Source organism: Ahaetulla prasina, chromosome 2 (genome assembly GCF_028640845.1).
Source record: "Ahaetulla prasina isolate Xishuangbanna chromosome 2, ASM2864084v1, whole genome shotgun sequence".
Lineage (NCBI taxonomy): Eukaryota > Metazoa > Chordata > Lepidosauria > Squamata > Colubridae > Ahaetulla > Ahaetulla prasina.
Genome location: NC_080540.1, coordinates 280537032 through 280556523, shown reverse-complemented (window position 1 = coordinate 280556523; position 19492 = coordinate 280537032). Strand labels below are relative to the sequence as shown.

Sequence of the window (19492 nt, the reverse complement as noted above, 5' to 3'; positions counted from 1 at the left end):
AATACCATCATTCCAGACACTCTTCTAACTAAGCTCAACCAGCTGCAGGTACCGGAACAGACTTGTAAGTGGATCACAAGCTTCCTAACAAACAGGAAGCAGCAGGTGAAGCTAAGCCAGATCACATCAAATACCTGTACAATTAGCACAGGGGCCCCTCAAGGCTGTGTGCTCTCCCCACTTCTCTCTGTATACCAATGACTGCATCTCCAACGATCCATCTGTTAAGCTACTGAAGTTCGCAGATGACACAACAGTGATTGGTCTCATTCAAGACAATGACGAATCTGCATATAGACGAGAGGTTGAACGACTAGCCTTGTGGTGCAACCAAAACAATCTGGAACTGAACACACTCAAAACCGTAGAAATTGTGGTAGACTTTAGGAGAAACCCTTCCATACTTCCATCTCTCACAATACTAGACAACACAGTATCAACAGTAGAAACCTTTAAATTTCTAGGTTCTATCATATCGCAAGATCTAAATTGGACAGCTAACATAAAAAACATCATCAAAAAAGGACGACAAAGAATGTTCTTTCTGCGCCAACTCAGTAAGCTCAAACTGCCCAAGGAGCTGCTGATTCAGTTCTACAGAGGAATTATTGAGTCTGTCATTTGCACCTCTGTAACTGTCTGGTTCGGTTCTGCAACCCAACAAGAAAGACACAGACTTCAGAGGATAATTAGAACTGCAGAAAAAATAATTGCTACCAACCTGCCTTCCATTGAGCACCTGTATACTGCACGAATCAAGAAGAGGGCTGTGAAAATATTTACAGATCCCTCACATCCAGGACATAAACTGTTTCAACTCCTATCCTCAAAACGATGCTATAGAGCACTGCACAACAGAACAACTAGACACAAGAACAGTTTTTTCCCGAAGGCCATCACTCTGCTAAACAAATAATTCCCTCAACACTGTCAAACTATTTACTAAATCTGCACTACTATTAATCTTCTCATCGTTCCCATCACCAATCTCTTTCCACTTATGACTGTATGACTGTAACTTTGTTGCTGGCAATCCTTATGATTTATATTGATATATTGACCATCATTTGTGTTGTAAATGTTGTACCTTGATGAAGGTATCTTTTCTTTTATGTACACTGAGAGCGTATGCACCAAGACAAATTCCTTGTGTGTCCAATCACACTTGGTCAATAAAAAATTCTATTCTATTCTATTCTAACTTTTCAAAACAATAGCCTTGAGATATGAATCTGTTTAGATATGGCCAGGAAAGCATTTCCTGCTAGTTTCAAAATATAGTTCCAGTAATATAGCAGAGAAAAATACAGTAAACTGGGGTGATTTATTATTGCAAGATCATCAGATTTCAGGTCCTCCTTTTCTGGAATATTCCAGCAGATCATAAGACCTCTGCAATTAATCTGCTTTTTCCTCCCACTGAGTTCTTTACCTTTTGTGTTTTGTCTTCCAGATAATCCCTGCTCTTGGGTTAATAGACTTGTTATTGACCTTGTAAAGCTCTGGGAATTCTTCCTCTTCTTTGTGGCTGATGAGCAGAATAACAATGTTTAATAATAACCTTCCTCAACTTAGTGCCACTGGTTACCCTATGTGTAGCAAAAAAAATATATATCTGGATCACATTAGGGGAAGATGTTATATTGATCGCCAGGAGGAAGGCCTCATGTGACCAGGTTCATCCTCTTTGGGATTCATCAGATGTCGGTAGCCAGATGTTATTCTATGGATTCAAACCCTCTCCTGGGAATTGAACTCACTGATGGTTGCATTTTAGATGACAAAAAAACAGCACATTAGCTTTCGAATCTGTTTAGGCCCTGATGGTCAGTATTTGCAGGAGGGAATATATAAAAAGCCTTGAAACAGTATACAGATAGTCCTCGACTTATGACCACAGTTGGAATTAGAATTTCCTTTGCTAGGCAAGATGGTTGTTAAGTGACTTGTATCGAATTTTACCATGTTTGTTAAGCGAATCGTTGCTATTGTTAAGTGAATCATGCAGTCATTAAGTGATTCCAGCTTCCCCCATTGACTTTGCTTGTTGGAAGCTAGCTAGAAAGTTTGCAAATGATGATCATGTGGGACACTGCAAATGTAAATGCATACCAGGCATCCAAATTTTAACCATAGGACAGTCGTAAGTCACGTTTTTCATTGCTGTTGTTACTTCAAACACTTGCTAAACAAGTGGTCGTAAGTCAAGGACTACTGGTACACTGAAGTCAAGGAAATGCAATTTTATGTCATGTCCACATGTATACCAGATGCATCATGTGGAGTCTGAACTCCTGTTTTGCCTCAGCGATAATGCTGTGGAATTTTTGTGTAAATCACTGAGAAATAAAAAATGTGATTTTATGACTGTGTGCTTTTCTCAAATAGATAGAGGAACAATTGCACCAGAGCCTCACTGGATATTTGCTCTTGTTCCTGGTTGGGTAGTTATGTTTTAAGTTTTATATATCTTTCTCAGTTCTCCGTTTCCAGGGTTCACGAGGCTGTTTTATATTTTGGATCTGAATTTTAAAATGTTAATCTGTTACTTCGTTCCCATTTCGTTAATTTCTTTATGTGCTTCTTATGCCTTGTTTGCATTTCTGTGAAGGAATGATGTGCAACAACTTTATGATGTGTGTTTAATAGACTTCTGAGTCAGTACACATAGGTATCCAGGATAGGTCACAGTGATGTCACATGATCACTCAAATGATGTAAATTAGGTCATTTGCATGAGTTGTAACCTGTCAGTTGTCTGATGACGTTATGATATGCGATGCTGATAGATTTTTCTGTGGGAGGAATTTTCTTTCTGAAAGCACAATAACTGTATGATCATTTAGGAATATTGTTTGGAGATGGGATTATCTTAATCTGACCTTTTCCAACTTCGCATTTTCCAAATATTTTGGACTTTCACCGCTGATAAGTTCTCAACTGACATAATCACTGATTGTGCTGCTATAGCCGTGATGGCGAACCTATGATATGCATGCCACAGGTGGCAAGTGTAGCCATTTCTGCGGGCAGGCGAGCTGTTGCCCTAAGTCAGCTCTACTGTGCATGCGCGAGCGCATCCCACCGGCTAGCTGATTTTCGGGTCTCTGCCATGCATGTGGGAGACGCGTGCTCATGCCCATGCCACCTGCCCCTCCCAGGAATCTCCACACGACCCATTTTGGATGCCAGGTAAGTACAGGTCTTGCGTGGAGGTTCTGGGAGGGTGAAAAATGGGCCTACCGAAAGTTCAGAAATGGGCCTTTTCTCTCCTTCGGAGGCTTCAGGGAGGCCTGCTAGGCCCAAAAGAGGGCACGGGGTGGTGATGGTGTCACATGCACATGCTTTGGGGGGTGGGGCAACGTAGGGGGGTCATTTGCACCTGCGCAGGGGGGACAGGGCAGTGTGGGGGAGTCGCGTGCGCCTGCGCAGGGGGGCAGGGCGTGTGTGGGAGGCATTGCATTATGGGTGTGGGCACAAGCATGCGTGATATCGTGTGAGCACGCATGCTTTTGGTATCCAAGGAAAAAAAGGTTAGCCATCACTGTGCTATAGGATTGTTATTGATAATTCGTGTGTGCCACCTTTCAAAAACAAGATTTTCTAGAGGCAGTTTGCAAATGAGCTTAAATTGCAATTTTAGGAGCTGATATCCATTGTTTTTGGAAGGTGCCTGGTTCAGAAAGATGGATTTTATCTACTTTAATGGAACCTATTTCCAGATTGGCTGTTTTTAAAAAAAATGTATTTGAATTTGAGTAGATGATAAGGATAGCTTGCTTTTCTCTTTAACTGAAAAAAGTCTTGTATTTTCTCTAATGTAATGATACCGATGCTAGGTTTTTAAGGGCTCAAGTCTATAGAAATACCCATTGATGAGTTGTTCTAATGTAATCAGTTTTTTCACGCTTGATTGTTCTCGAATGCTAAGGATTACAATATTTTATTTTCTTTGGCAAGTGCACATTTGCCCTGCTTCAGCACAACTGATAGCCTGATCCTATCTCCACAAATACTGCCAGAATTGAATTCTTTAAAAGCCTCTCCCTAATGCACACAGAAAAATCTATCCTCTTATTGTTTTAAAAAGGCTTTTTTCTATCGCACAAGGATCATGGGAATTATGAAACACTAATTTTCTTGTCTCTGCAGTGGGAAGGTATGGAAATTATACAGGTCAGTCTTGGTTATACAGGTAGCCCTTGGCTTATGACCACAGTTGAACGAAAATTTCTGTTGCTAAGCAAGACAGTTGTTAAATGAGTTTTGCCCAAATGACTGTAGGGATGCTACAATAGTCAGAAGTGTGAAAACCAGTCAGAAGTTCCTTTTTTTCCATGCTCTTGTAATTCTGAGTGATCACTGAATGAAAGTCAAGGACTACCTGTATAATGCCACCAGCTTGGAAACCTGGCGTTCTTCCAGTTGATTAAGAAATCACTCTTATTATGGACAAGTAACATGCATTGCAAAAACAGAGGTTTGGGTGTGCACTCAGGGTGTGTCCTCCATCTCTGCAGGTAGTTCTTGACTTACGACCTACCTGAAAAAAGAGACCACCTGGATCTGAAGTTCCGACAGTTGTTGCACCATCCCAACCCGTGCGGTCTCTGACTACACTTCAGGTGCTTAGTAACACAGCTGCACTTAAGGATATTTACAGCATCCTATAGTCACGTAATTGCATTTTACAATGGTTTTGTTGAAAACTATGACTTCCAGTTTTTGGTAAAACCATGTCACAAACAACAACGGGTTCACTTAACCCCGCTGTTTGCACTTAACAGCCCCCATGTTTGTTTAATGAGCACAAAAAATGTAAAAAGTGTGTGTTATAATTTTACAATTATGACTTACAACCGGCATGTTCCATTATAATTGTAACTTGAGGACCTGTATACAGAAAAGGGCTGCAAGCCATCGAAGGGACAATTACATATTGTTTGATTTTAGTTTTTCCATTCCTGCAGATCTTTCAAATTTCAATTTTACTTGTCAGAACAGTAACAATTAATTTATATGGAGAAGTTGAATGAGGTGTTGTGTAAATCTGGTTCCTATGTCTTAGGGCTATTAAGCTACTAAGAAGCTTCTGCCTTTATTATTATTATTTTTTTCTGGAACAGCTCGCCCCAACTGCATGTGGCTCCCAAGCATACTCTACAATTTTTTTTGCAGAATTTTTTGCATACTCTACAATTGCATCACCTAAAATAGCAACATCAACTTCTTTTTACATTTCTTCCTTCCAGCGTTTTGGAAAGGTTTTGAGTTACCCTTTTTAGGGTAGCTCAGGGGTGAAATCCAGCAGGTTCTAACAGGTGCTGGAGAACCGGTACCGGAAATTTTGAGTAGTTTGGAGAACCGGCAAATACCACGTCTGACTGGCCCAAGAATGGGGTGGGATTAGGGATTTTGCAATATCCTTCCCCCAGGAGTGGCGAGGGAATTTGAGATTTTGCAATATTCTTCCCTTGCCACGCCCACCAAGCCACACCCACAGAACCGGTGGGGAAAAAATTGGGATTTCACCCCTGGGGTAGCTCATGATTGGAACTCAGCTTCGTGGGAGCTGTGAATGCTAAGTGCAGGCTTTGGCCTATGGCTAAATAAAATCTGTAAAGAGTGGGGAAAGATCTCCAGCCAGATTGATTCTTCCCCCCCCCAAACTATTGGCCAAACATGCTGATCTGTGCAAATGTCTAACTTTGCAGTAAACCCATTAAAAAGTATTTGCTTTCCCCCCTCTACAAAGGAGGCAAGGCATGCTTTGGCTGTTGTTTGGCAATATTTTGTTTTAGTTGCAGAACATGTTTTTCTGCCTCCCTCCCTCCCTGAATCCACTACTGTTCTCGGTTAGAAAAGCTCTCTACGAACAAGGTCAAAAAAAGATCTCTAGAGAGTCCTGTTTGTCCAAGTACAATATCAGACCACATAGGTAAATAATTAGAAGTGCTTTAGGGCAGATTCCTTCTTGGCATCCAGCATGATAACAAAGAGGAGCTTCATGGGAGGCATAGGGTTCAAGTCCCACCAGGCCCAAGGTTGATTCAGCCTTCCATCCTTTATAAGGTAGGTAAAGTGAGGACCCAGATTGTTAGGGGGCAATAAGTTGACTTTGTATATAATATACAAATGGATGAAGACTATTGCTTAACATAGTGTAAGCCGCCCTGAGTCTTCGGAAAAGGGCGGGATATAAATGCAAATTTAAAAAAAAATAGAGAGCTGCCCATCTCCTCTACCATTTTCATTCTCCTACATGAAAGTCACTGGATCAGTGTTTCTCAGTTTTGGCAACTTGCATTGACTTCAAGTCCCAGAATTCCTCTACTGGCCAAGATTGATACACCCTGTGCTGCACTGGACATACATTTACTGCTTGATGTCGGCTAATAAGGATCTGCAGAATTTAACATCTGTTTTATAGGTGGCATCTACCATCAGGGAGATTAGCAAAGAAAATTTATCAGCTAAATGTTGGAAGTGCAATCAGATACCAGGTTCATACTATCATATGTGGTAGACCGTTTATTATTATGATTCATGTTGATCAGTATGGCATTTCTACTTAACATTAATTGTGCCCAGACAACACGCTATTCAGATAGATATGGAATTTTTAATGTGATATAAAATGTATTAATAAAACATTATATATATATATTCATTCATCAATAATATGGATGAGGTGATAGATTGGGAACTCATCAAATTTGTAGATGGCATCAAGCTAGCAGGAATAGCCAGCACTCCAGAAGACAGGCTTAAGATACAAAAGGATCTTGACAGACTTGAACATTAGGTGCTATCTAACAAAATGAAATTCATTGGTGAAAAAACTAAGGTTCTAAATTTAGGCAAGAAAACCAAATGCACAAGTATAGTATAGGTGGTAGCTGGCTCAATAGTAGTAACTGTGAGAGGGATCTTGTTGTCCTAGTGGGCAATCATTTAAATATGAGCTAGCAGTGTGCTGCAGCTGGCAAAAAAGTCAACACAGTTCTAGGCTGCATAAACAGAGGGATAGAATCAAGATCACCTGAAGTATTAATACTACTTCATAATGCCTTGGTAAGACTACACTTGGAATACTGCATCCACTTTTGGTCACCATGAGGTAAAAAAAAGATGTTGTGATTCTAAATCAGGGGTAGTCAACCTTTTTATACCTACCACCCACTTCTGTATCTCTGTTAGTAGTAAAATTTTCTAACCACCCACCGGTTCCATAGTAATGCGCCGTGTATCGTCGTCTGCGCATGCCTCTTGCACATCATGGATTGGATTTGGGGGGGGGGCGCCGGCTACCAGCTCTGCTTGTCTGTTACAGCTGGATGGTGTGGCGGGAGATGTGCAAGCTATTCTGGGACGAGGCTCTTTTGTTTGCGGTTGCACTATAGCGCCGTTTAGTTTCACTTAGAAACGTGAACTGAACTTATATGTGGGCGATACAAATAGTATATTTTTAGAAATTTAAATTGTGAAGGGGAATTTTATGAAAACCTAATGAAAATGTTTTTAAATAATGCTATGAATTTTTTTAAAAAAGTCAATTAAATTAAAAAAAAGGAAAGTGCTTCAGTTCAAAAAAACCCTACCGCCCACCATGAAAGCTGGAACGCTCACTAGTGGGCGGTAGGGATCAGGTTGTCTACCACTGCTCTAAATAGCGTGCAGAGAAGAGCAACAAAGATGATTAGGGACTGGAGGCTAAAACATATAAAGAATGGTTGCTGGAATTTGGGTATGTCTAGTTTAATGAAAAGAAGGACTTATTGCTGGTTTTCAGCAAAACCCGCTTATAGCAAACCTTTGATTTGCTTAACGACTGTTGCTTTATTTAACGACCACAAAAAAAGTTAATAAATGGGTTAGTCACGTAGGTGACCTGCCTTACAACTATCATGACTTACAACCACAATGGGCAGGCTCCATTATGATTGTAAGTCAAGGAGTACCTGTATTCAGGTACCACTCATAAAGTACAGACTGTTTTAAATATAAAAACAAACTTGAGAATATAGTATGTATTTGCTCTGCAAAACAGCTGAATCTTCTTGCAAACATTCATTTTTTGATGTATTAATAATAATAATAATAATATTTTAATTTTTATACCGCCCTTCTCCCAAAGGACTGGATTAAAAATCCAGAAAGTTCCAGGAGCATTTTCCAAGTGCTCTTTCCTTCTCTTAGAGGTCACTTGGCACCCACACACAAAAAGCTTACAAGGTTTTTAGTTTCACTGAATTATCCTTGTTGGTTTTGCAACTCATGAATAAATGTTTTCCTTGCCAAGTAGCACTTGACTGGTTTGGTGTGTTTAACAATGCAGGATTTTATTTTTTGTTTTTGAGAGAGGAACAGGACTAACCTCTGGCTAAAGGCATTTGCAATGATTGTGCAATGAACAAATCAGTTTTTTTGACACACAGCTTGTGTCATGTTACTTCTATTTGCAATTTTTGCAGCTTGCCTATATACATTCTGGTTTGCAAAAGTGCACCGTGATTCATCCAGATTCTATTCCTGTTGGTGAATAAACAGCACTAGACTACCATTCTACAGTGTACTCCTTGGTTTTGGAGCCAAAGTGGTATTGACTTCCATATTTTTTTAAAGTGAAATGTATGTGTGAAATACAGTTAATACTTGATCACAATTGAGCCCAAATTTTCTGTTGCTAAGCAAGACAGTAAAGTGAGTTTTGCCCCATTTTACAACCTTTCTTGTCATAGTTGTTAAGTGAATCACCACAGTTAAGTTAGTAACATGGTTGTTATGTGAACCTGGATTCCCCGTTGCCTTTGCTTGTCAGAAGGTCACAAAAGATGATCACATGACTTAGGGACACTGCAACCATCATAAATACATGCCAGTTGCCAAGTGTCCAAATTCTGATCGTATGACCATGGGAATGCTGCAGCGGTCGTAGGTGTGAAAAATGGTCATAAATTTATTTATTATTTATTTATTTATTTATTTATTTATTCGTATTTCTATACTGCCCTATCTCCCTAAGGACTCAGGGCGGTGTACAGCCATATAAAAACACACAAATATACAAAATAAAACATTCATCTAAAAAACTTATTATAAAGGCCAAATATTTAAAATAAGATATAAATAATAAAACCCAATTTAAAACCAAAGCTAAAATTTAATCATTTAAAAATTTAAAACCCTAGTCCAGTCCTGCGCAAATGAATAGATGTGTCTTAAGCTCGCGGCGGAAGGTCCGAAGGTCAGGAAGTTGACGAAGTCCTGGGGGAAGCTCGTTCCAGAGGGTGGGAGCCCCCACAGAAAAGGCCCTTCCTCTGGGCGTTGCCAGTCGGCACTGCCTAGCCGACGGCACCCTGAGGAGTCCCTCTCTGTGAGAGCGCACGGGTCGGTGAGAGGCAATCGGTGGCAGCAGACGGTCCCGTAAGTAACCCGGCCCTATGCCATGGAGCGCTTTGAAGATCATTACCAATACCAAAAATTGTTTTTTCAGTGTTGTTGTAACTTCGAACGGTTGCTAAAGGGATGGTTATGAGCCCAGGACTACCTGTATGATTAATACAAATAGAGTCGCTATTATTTCCAAAACCACTGGATATATTTCTCCCTTCTGCAGGGGTGGACAATGTTTTGCTTCTTTCTGAAGCTTTAAGGGACTCCTTTCCATACTAGATGGCATCGCCAGATTGCATGTAAATTGTAAATTTTCTAAAACCTGGCTGAAATTTCACAACATTTCAATGTTTCATGCCCATTGTTCAGGGAAAATTGTTGCTAAAAGGTCAATCTTAAAGTGATTTTTAAAGTTTTGGGGTTTTTTTGGTCTTTTGAGGGGGATAGGCAGGAATACATTTTTTGGGGGGGAAGTTTTACACATTTTACAATTTGCATATTTTTTTTAAAAAATAGAAAGCGATGGCTCTCGTTTTTGCAGGGAAGAGTTCCAAGAACTGCATAAGTTTGGGGGGCGGGGGGAGAGGAGATTTTTGGCAAGTCATAAATTGCCTACTTCCGTTATCACTTTATTTGATAGAGGTGTTTCTGCAAACTCAAAATTGTGTATTGTGTATACTCAAAATTGCCATATTTGCATATTCAGAGGGATGGCAAGATTAGCTTTGTGCACTATGAGACCCTATCCCAAATACAGAAAGCCTATAAATAAAAGAAGTTAAGTACACAATACTTAATTCTCTTGTGTTATTATCTGTAACTGTGCAATTGTAAAAATTTAAAGATCTTGCCGTGGCCTAAAGGAAGGTTTCAGGGTAGTATATTTAAAAATGAGACACTCAAAAAGGACATGTAAAGTCTAGTCCCAATACATGAAAATCAGCTAAGAAAGCCCAAATGGAAACTGTCTAGATGAATTAAACATCAAACGTAAGCAGAAGTTAATATTTCTCAAGGTACAAATACTGTGTTATTTGCTCTAAAATGAAAAACGATTGGGAAAAGGGACTCCTTCTTGAGAGCTATATATTTCTAAGCAACAAACCTTTCAACAACTATTATTGTTCAATGGACACCTAGGGCCTAGGTTTCCATTTTGGGAATCTTACCTTTAGAATACCAGATACATTCTGATCTGCTACAAAATACTCTTTTCATGTTTCTCAAATCATAAATCTCATCTGTTTCAGCCTAGAGCTTTGAATGCATTGGAATTCCATCCAGGACAGGTGACATACTCAATTTCATTGAGGGCCCCATCAGGGCTGTGGTTGACCGTGGGGAGGGAGGGGCGGCCGACTGGGTGGGCATGGCCAGCTTGACACAATTCCCCAAACTGCTGGCATGTTTCCTTTTCACATTGGGTAGACCGGGCTGAAGCCACACTGACTCCTCTTGGTTAGACCGGGCTGAAGCGATGCGGGTAGACCCAGCCGAAGCGATGCAGGCTGGCCCCTTACATTTTCCAGGATGGCCCTACACATGGAACGGTTACTTATGACTTTCCTTCTTACTTTCTGTTCTTTACTAGAACAGCTTTCCTAACTTGGCAATCTCAGCAGCTGTTAGAATGCAGAGTATGAGCCTTGCTGGGGAATTCTAGGAGCTAGAAGTACTAGTATTTGTAAAAGGCAAAAGATAGAGCAAAAGTGTGTTGGAGGTTTTGTTTAAATAAGAAAGGCTCATTATGATTATGTGGTGCCCAGGAGATGCTATTGCAGGAGAAAAGCCTTGGCCATGCTAAGTTGTGGCTGCAAATGACATACCCTTTGCTGACAAGGAAGCAGCCAAATTGGGTGTTGTACAGTACTTTCTGCTTCAATTGAACAAGATAAGAAAAGGCAGGCCTTGCTCTGGGATGAATCACTGTAGGCAACTAACCCTCTATAGCGTGGCCTATAAAACCAATGAATACTTTACCAGGCATGTTATTAAATGCATTACACCTTGATATAGAAAGCCATTCTTTTAGAGGTTTCATTATTTTACACAGACAATATATTCTTTACTGCTTTGGGGAACAATGCCAAGGGGTTGTAATCACAAAAGAAGATTGTGCATTTTTCTTGCTGGATTAAAAAAAAAATGGCTAGAGCTAAAGGTGGGAGATTATGTCATTCTTATTCAGCTTTGCTTTAAGTACTTTGAAAATGTGCATGTAAAAAGTAGATCCTTTTCTCCATTGTTTAACAGAAAAGTCAGAGCATATAATTTTCTTTGCTATTTAATGTAGTAGGTGAAATTGAACAATAGATTTGGGTATCATTTTTGCCTAAAGTTAACTGTATACTCCATTTAAGAAAATGAAGCTCATTAAATTTCAACCAAATGTAGCTGGAAACATATATATTCTTTACACCTCTGTTTTTTCTCCTTACATAGGTGCTGAAAGTGTGTAAGATTTGAATGGAAAAAACATGAAGAGTTTGAAAGCCAAGTTCAGGAAGAGTGATGTAAGTATTCAGTGGCTCAGTTTGGCTCTCATCTGTTTTCACTTCCATTCCACATTCTTTTCCTTCCAAGATGATAAAACCGAAGGTTAACAAACTACAAGGGCAGGAGTGGCAAAGCTTGTAAAAGGAGACTGGAAGGAGTAAAAGGATGACAGATTGCTTCTATTCTAGACAAATATTATGAATTAATTGTTAGGATGAAATCATGGGCCACCTAGCCAACTTTAGTTGATCTCAAAAAGCATAGCTGCATCGGACCTGGTTAATTCTTGAATAGGAGACTTAGCTGACATGGAAGCAATCAAAGAAACACAGGACTGAACAAGATTAGGAAGTCAAGAAAATGTCCTTGAAGAAAACAGCAGTAAACTGTTTCTATATTGTTGCCAAAAAAGAATCTGTATCCACCAAGAATTAAACTTGACACAAATGAGACTTTTATTGGAGAGTGTATAAATTGCATTCGTCTTGAGGTGTGAAAAAGATGTATTTGTGTTGGCTTGAATAACTCAGCAAACTAGGACTTCCATTTAAACTAATCCACTTCATTAATTAATCTGAAAAAAAAACTACTATTGCTCAGTTGAACTTTGCTACCCATCACACCAGGATATAGTCTTAACTATTGAGGATTGCATGTTTGATAGTTCCCTATCTACAGTCTATAGTGTATAGATTGAATAATGCATGTGTGCTAGATTCAGTGTAATACCTTTAATCAGGGAGAAAGTCTTCTACTTAAATCCCTGAAAAACTCCTGCATTTCAACAGCCCACAATTGGTTGGGTCTCCCCATCTTGCTTAGTCTTAACTGATGGTGTACAGATCATTATGGATGACTCTCAGTCCAAGCCAAGTGCAAGATGCAATAGCTTAGCTTAGTTTCTGAATTCATTTGCATCCAGGTCACTCTCTTTAGGCTTCTCTGGATTATCTTAAATGAAGAGCAGGCGTTACATATTTAAAAGTTATGCAAAAAAAAACTACATTGGTAGAAGACCATGTTTCTGTTGGTCCAGGTTAAGAACGACTGGTAGGAATCACCCATTCTTGTTGCAGAAGCAGATAATGTCCACAATTGGCTGTCTTTCATATCTGGAACACTCAATTTTGACAATTGCTGGTGTTTCATCGTCTACATGTTATAAGACTATTGAGGAAGGCTGGGCATATTGATTCTTCTGCATTGAACCTCAACACATTATCCTGTTAATGCCTTGGTCCTAGCCATCTGCCTCAGCTTGTCAGGAAGCAGCCATCGTCTTAGGTCAAGCATTGACTAAAAGGGAGGTTGTGTTGAAATTTCACTCATCAGATTCCTTTAGATGGCTATAACTGTAGTTTATTGGGTGGTCCTTTAGGAAAGTGATAAGCCATATGTGCTGCTGGGGCTATGACAAAAGTTGCTTTCCAAATTGTTGCTATGCATCTCAGGCATTCTGTAAATTTTAGCTTTTTTTAATTTTGAATATGAGCAATACTTTTGCATTCATTCATGTGGACTCTCTCTGGATGACAGTTTTTTATAGCTAAAGAGAAAAGAGAATGTCTTGGGTCTGCAGGAAGACTGTTTAGTGATAATAAAGGCTGTTTTTTCCCTTGTGCCACAGATTGATTCTTCCTTGCAGATATTTGGCATTTGGACCTGCCAAACATTGTCTAGCTCTAAAAATCAGCCAAAGTTCTTCACACAGCTTTTTTTTCTTGTTGGCTTATAAAAAAAGCAGTAATCCAATGAGTCCAACTTGGGTACAATGCTAAACAACCAATGAATAGCTATCCCTATTGTTTGTTATTCCTGCTAAGTAATGTACATGATAAAACCATGCAGCCAAGCACATTTGCTTCTTCAAAGTATCTCAGGCTGGTTGGGGTGAGGTTCTGGCACCATTTTTTTTGTAAATAATTTTTGGGAAGCTATTTTCTTGGTTGAAGCAAAAGTCAAAACCCGCTGATTCTGTTAAATTAACTTGATTGATTGTTTGTTTTCTTTGAAATGTCTGGAGAAGAAGGCTTTTAACAAACAAAAAGGGTATTTTCTGGTCTGTTCCCATGCCTGGTATTTGTAAAATTTTGCGGTTTCTAAGTTAAAAGGGAAAAAAATAGGGAATTATATCAGTCTGGGTAATGTAGTCTGGTTTTTTTTTAAAAATAAAGCATTTTAATATCCTATATAAGATACTCCCACAGTTATCTGTTCCTATTTTTCCAGCTTCTTTCTAATTCCTCTTCTTAGTTGTTCTTTTCCTGAAGCCCTTGGCATATAACCTGCTCCTTTTCATATCTGCTTGTAATCTTGCCTAAACTGAAACATCTGCATATAGTTTCCAAGTTGAGTCTTTCCTCCACTTTCCTGTTTCCCTTGGTTGTTGCTGCTCTTGTTGTTTTCTGATTGTAAAGTCCTTGAAAAAGAGTTATTTCTTCATATCTCCGGCCCTAAAGAAAGTACTGTAGATAACATGCATTATAGAAGTGAACAACATTAACAGATGTGAAGGTAGTAACTTGGACCCAGAGACACCAGGGTCCCCCAAAAATCTCTAAATCTCAATGGATTCGTATTCCACCTCTATTTTCTTTCAACTAACTGAAACTAAACTAAAATGGAAAAAAAATGTATTGAATAGAAGCATGTTGCATGCTGGCTATCTGTAGCAACTTTATTTGCACAAATGCCTCAGGATTTCACAGAGCTTTCACCTGGATAGTTGCATTGCACAAAGTCCTGTTGCATTGCACAAGGCCAAGTTAACTGGATAGAAAAAAGCATCTAGGACTATTTTCCCTCCAGTGAATAATGCATGGTCAATCTGGTAAGTGACCTTCTCGCTTGGGACTGGCCATGGTGTAATGGTATGTGGGAATGGCCTTGGGAAACACTTCAGAAAGGACCCCCTTATCTGGAGGTTCTTGTCATCCTGCTGCTGTGACTGCCGCAATGCCATCTCTGCTCATCTAGAGGCATTTTAATCCTCAATTTTCCTCACCCAGAAATCCTCACTAGCTCTTAACTTTATTGTAAGGTTCCGTTAACACATTCTTGTAAGGCTGAAAATATTTCTCTCCTCCTTTCCTTTTCCTTTCCAGAAAACTAGGGAGAGTCCCTTCTGAAAAGTTTCCCTCTTTCTCTGGGTGGAGATGTTTTTGCATGGTTGTTGTCCAGCCTCTGGCCTCTTCTCTCTGTCTCCCAAAACCATTTCCTCATACTTAACACACATGCTTCCTCAAACACATGCTTATTTATAATGGCTCCCATTTTGTGAGTAGGCCCATCTCCATGGCAACCATTTGTGACTGTGCTCTCAATAGCCTAACAAAATTCCAAATCTACTATAATTCACAAGTTTGCCTACTCTATGTATAAACATCTTGAAAAAAATAATAAAGTGATCTCTCATTCCCTGACATTCTCATTTAAAAGGAATCTTTGCAAATGAAGCTTAGTGAAAATGTCATTCATACACATCGGTGAAGGCAAATCCAGTTGTCAACAAGCTTTTTGAGAAGGAACCTGTATTTTGTTACATTTACCCTTAAATGTAAAGACTTAAAAGTTGTAAATAAAATGAAGTCAGTGTTATAGACTTCTACATACATAGTTGCAGTGGCATTATTAGGATCTAGTTGAGTTCTGATTGTTTACTTGGATTGGCATGAAACAACAGGATTAGTTTCATTGAAAATCATTTGGACTGAAATTGAAAGGAGTGGAAAAGACTGAGTTCATAATATTGCTTTTAAATCATAATAAAATTGGCTTATTTGGGTTTAGTATATACTTTTGAATATACTAACCACAGTCTGTTGTGGTTAATTCAGTAACCATACTTAGGCAAATGATGACTTAGTGCTATACAGGAACCCAATCAGATAGAAATTAGGAACACCAGATCAGGTAAATAGTCCTATCTTAACCCTCTTCAGTGTGGTGCCCTCAAGATGTGTTAGGACTATAATTTCCCAAATTCCAGGTAAACATAGAAGAAACTTGGAATTGTGGCCTTAATTCATCTCAAAGTCAACAGCTTGGAGAAGAATGCCTTATCTAGTATTTTATTCCATCTATGTCCAACCAGATGCTTCAGGTAACCCAATAACCACTCTATATCTATCCTCACTGTATCATGCTGCCTCTTGCTCTAGAGTTAATAATGTACTTAGTAATAAGAAATAGGACAGAGAAGGCAAAATTTATACTGATGAACATTCAGGCTGATTTTTTTCCTTGCACTCATTCCTTCACTTCTTTAGTAGTATTATCTAAAGAGCAAGATTGTGCTTTTGCATAAACATCCGACATTGTTCCAAGGAAAAGCCAGAGAAAGCTGCATATCTTTGAGGTTAACCACAGAGCTATCCAAGCAGACTCTGAAGCTAGTCCAAACTCTGATTTTTAAATACTTGAGACGCTTTTGAACTTAGATAATAGTGACTAACTTATTATCATTGGCTTTTAAATTTTGGGATATATTGTAGACTTGAAATAATGCCTATAGCAAATATCTGAGCTTTTTTCAACTACCTTTAAATGGAGGTAGTACTATTGCTTTAAGCAGTAGTAAAACAATTATATATTTCATTTACCATGTACTGTTTTGTCATAAACATGTTAATTCAAATTCTGTTTAAGTTCATTCTGGGTGATGAATTTATAGAAGCTTGGTTGCTTTGTCTTTGGGAGAATCCCAAGGGTTCAAATACTGTTTTAATAGATACTCACTTGTGAAATTTTTTTGTGTTCTAGTCATATTTCTATATAAAGATTGTTTTTCTTCTGTTGGAGGGTGTCATCTGTCTCTGCTAGACAAAATCACTCTTCTGAAGGGAGACATATAAGTCTGGAGAGTGATAAAAATAGTTATAACCATTAGGACTTTTCTGGAGTTTTATATGCTTTCTAGCTCAGTGAGAGGTTGAGTCATCCACCTGTGTGGTCTTTCTTATCCATTAACTTGAGAATAAAAACAGAGTTTTGCATTTGGAATTGAGTTACCATAATTTGTTGCTCTACAGCAGTGATAGTCACACTGTGATTTGAGACCACCATGAGGTCTGCTGCCGTCTCTCTACCTGCATCAGCTAAATGATCTGCTCATTTCTCCCTCCTACCCAAATGTATGATCTGGCTGGACAAAATCATTCAACCACTCAACTCCTCTCTTTCTCATATCTATCAGCTGGGCAGAAGAAAGTCTGCAATTGTTGGTAATGGTTCGATCAGTGGCTGAAAATTTGTACATTGATAAATACATTTGATTATACCGGTAGCAATGTGGCTATGTTACTACCGCGTTTCCCCCAAAATAAGACCAGGTCTTATATTAATTTTTGCTCCAAAAGATGCATTATGGCCGGAATAGCTCAGGCTGTTAGAGCCTGTTATTAGAACACAGTAGCCTGCAATTACTGCAGGTTCAAGCCCGGCCCAAGGTTGACTCAGCCTTCCATCCTTTATAAGGTAGGTAAAATGAGGACCCAGATTGTTGGGGGGGCAATAAGTTGACTTTGTAAAAATATACAAATAGAATGAGACTATTGCCTTATACACTGTAAGCCGCCCTGAGTCTTCGGAGAAGGGCGGGATATAAATGTAAACAAAAAAAAAATAAAAAATTTTTTTTGGTTAGGTCTTATTTTGGGGAAAATAGAAGCACTAAAAGCCTCCGTCCACTGACAATTTTAACTGGGGCTTATTTCTGGGGTAGGGCTTATATTATGAGCATCCTGAAAAATCATGCTAGGTCTTATTTTCCAGTTGGGTCTTATTTTTGGGAAAACTGTAAAATTCTGAAAACATTTATGAACAAATCTCAGATGCTTTTAACAACTTTGAGGCCACAAACTTTGCTAAGCTGTAATTGTATATAATAGTATGCAAGAATGACGTTGGGATGCTGGGCTGAAGACTAGGCCAGAGAGGCTGCTTAAAGAATGATCATATAAGAGACAGCATAGTTTGCAGCTGGATAATGTGTGAAGCCTTTCTAGGCTATCTGATAAGGCTGACATGTTTTCTACAAAGCATCTCTGGATCTAGTCTTCTGAGATCATTCTGACATGTCATTATACAAGTAGAAGTATATAACTTTACACAGGCAACACCAAAGGAAAACTGTAAGTAGGAAGTACGATTATGAGTGTTAAAAAACGGAATTCAATCAAACAGGAGATCCAATTGTTTCTAGTCCCTTTGTATTCATGAGATTTCTATTGATGAATGTTCTTGACTAGCAAATTGTTTATTATTATGGCAAGGATTGTTATTTAAATGAGGAAGTGAACTTGTATTCTGATGTGCAGAAGGGCAAAGCCAGAACTAATAGACCCTAACCATAGGAAAGTACATTTGAGGTAGCTATTAGGAGGAATTTCCTGATAGTAGAAGCTGCCAACCAATGGAATAGCTTGCTTTAATACATTCTTCTTCATTGGAACTCATGAAGAGAGACTGAATAGCTATCCATCCAAACTATTTTAGCAGATCCTGCAATGGATGGCATTGGATTAAATGATTGCGAAGTAAATTATTCCGACCTTTTCCTGAAAAATATGAACATAAAGATGGAAATTGGACAAGGGCAAGGATTATTGAGTTAATTATATGGCTCTGCATTTTATGAATATTAATAAATATGGTTGGAGAAAGTCTATGAACTACTCTGTCTAGTGTGCTACTCCAGTTGTATACTTCAAGATAAATTTAGAAATATACAATGCTACTTTAACATAAACTGATAGAATGTTAAATATTATGGGTGAACTTAGCCAGTTATATGGTACCTACGTGGTTCAGAAAAAAATAGTCTATCTTGCTCTACTGTATGAGCAATGAACAAGATAGTTCTTGACATACAATCATTGATTTAACTACAGTTCAAAGTTATGATGACCTTGGGGAAAAAAATGACTCACAACCTGTACTCACATTTATGACTGTCACATCACCTTCTTGGTCATGTGATCTTAATTCAGATGCTTGATAACTGGCTTGCATTTACAACTGGTTGCAACATCTGCAGTCACGTGATTACAGTTTGTGACATTTTTCGCTGATTTCCAATAAAACATACGCATTGGGAAAAGATTTGCTTAACAACCACCATAATTGTTGCAAAATCAGGTTCAACTTAACAGCTGTGGTGACTTACAATGGAAATTCTCTCAGTCGGGGAAAACGGCCGTCAGGAATGGGTTAATCTCCTCGTCTGCTGATTGGACCGAGTCTTTAATTTGTTGCTTATAGTCCCCGCCTGCTCTTTCTCTCCAGCTTTTTCGACTCGGTTTCGCTACGGACCAGTCGTGTTACCAATTACCTCAGGCTAGTTTTTTCCATAGCTGGAGGAATTTTTGGTTAGAATTGTTGCTTATTTATTTAGTTTATTGTAATTTTGGTTAGTTTTTTTGCCTTTCTTTTTCTTTACAATTTTAATTTAAAGAAGATTTGGTCGGTGCGAGGGGACCGGCTTCCGAGCGGCGGAGGACCGCCGCGGCGGTTCAGCGGCTAGCCGATCAGCTGGCAAGCGCTCACGGGCAGATCCCCGACGCGCCAGAGCCGCAGCCTCGATTACAGAGAGCGATAGTCG

The 19492-nt window shown here is 39.0% G+C and overlaps 1 protein-coding gene across 2 annotated transcripts in view; it reads left to right on the top strand.

Moving 5' to 3' along the window:
• RAI14 (retinoic acid induced 14) overlaps positions 1-19492 on the top strand; it is a 134351-nt gene that overhangs the window by 9730 nt on the left and 105129 nt on the right. For both annotated transcript variants that reach the window (XM_058170172.1, XM_058170173.1), the window contains exon 2: positions 11839-11909. In XM_058170172.1, coding sequence (XP_058026155.1) covers positions 11874-11909 — 36 coding nt within the window. In that variant the 5' untranslated portion in view covers positions 11839-11873. The remainder of the gene's footprint in view (positions 1-11838; positions 11910-19492) is intronic.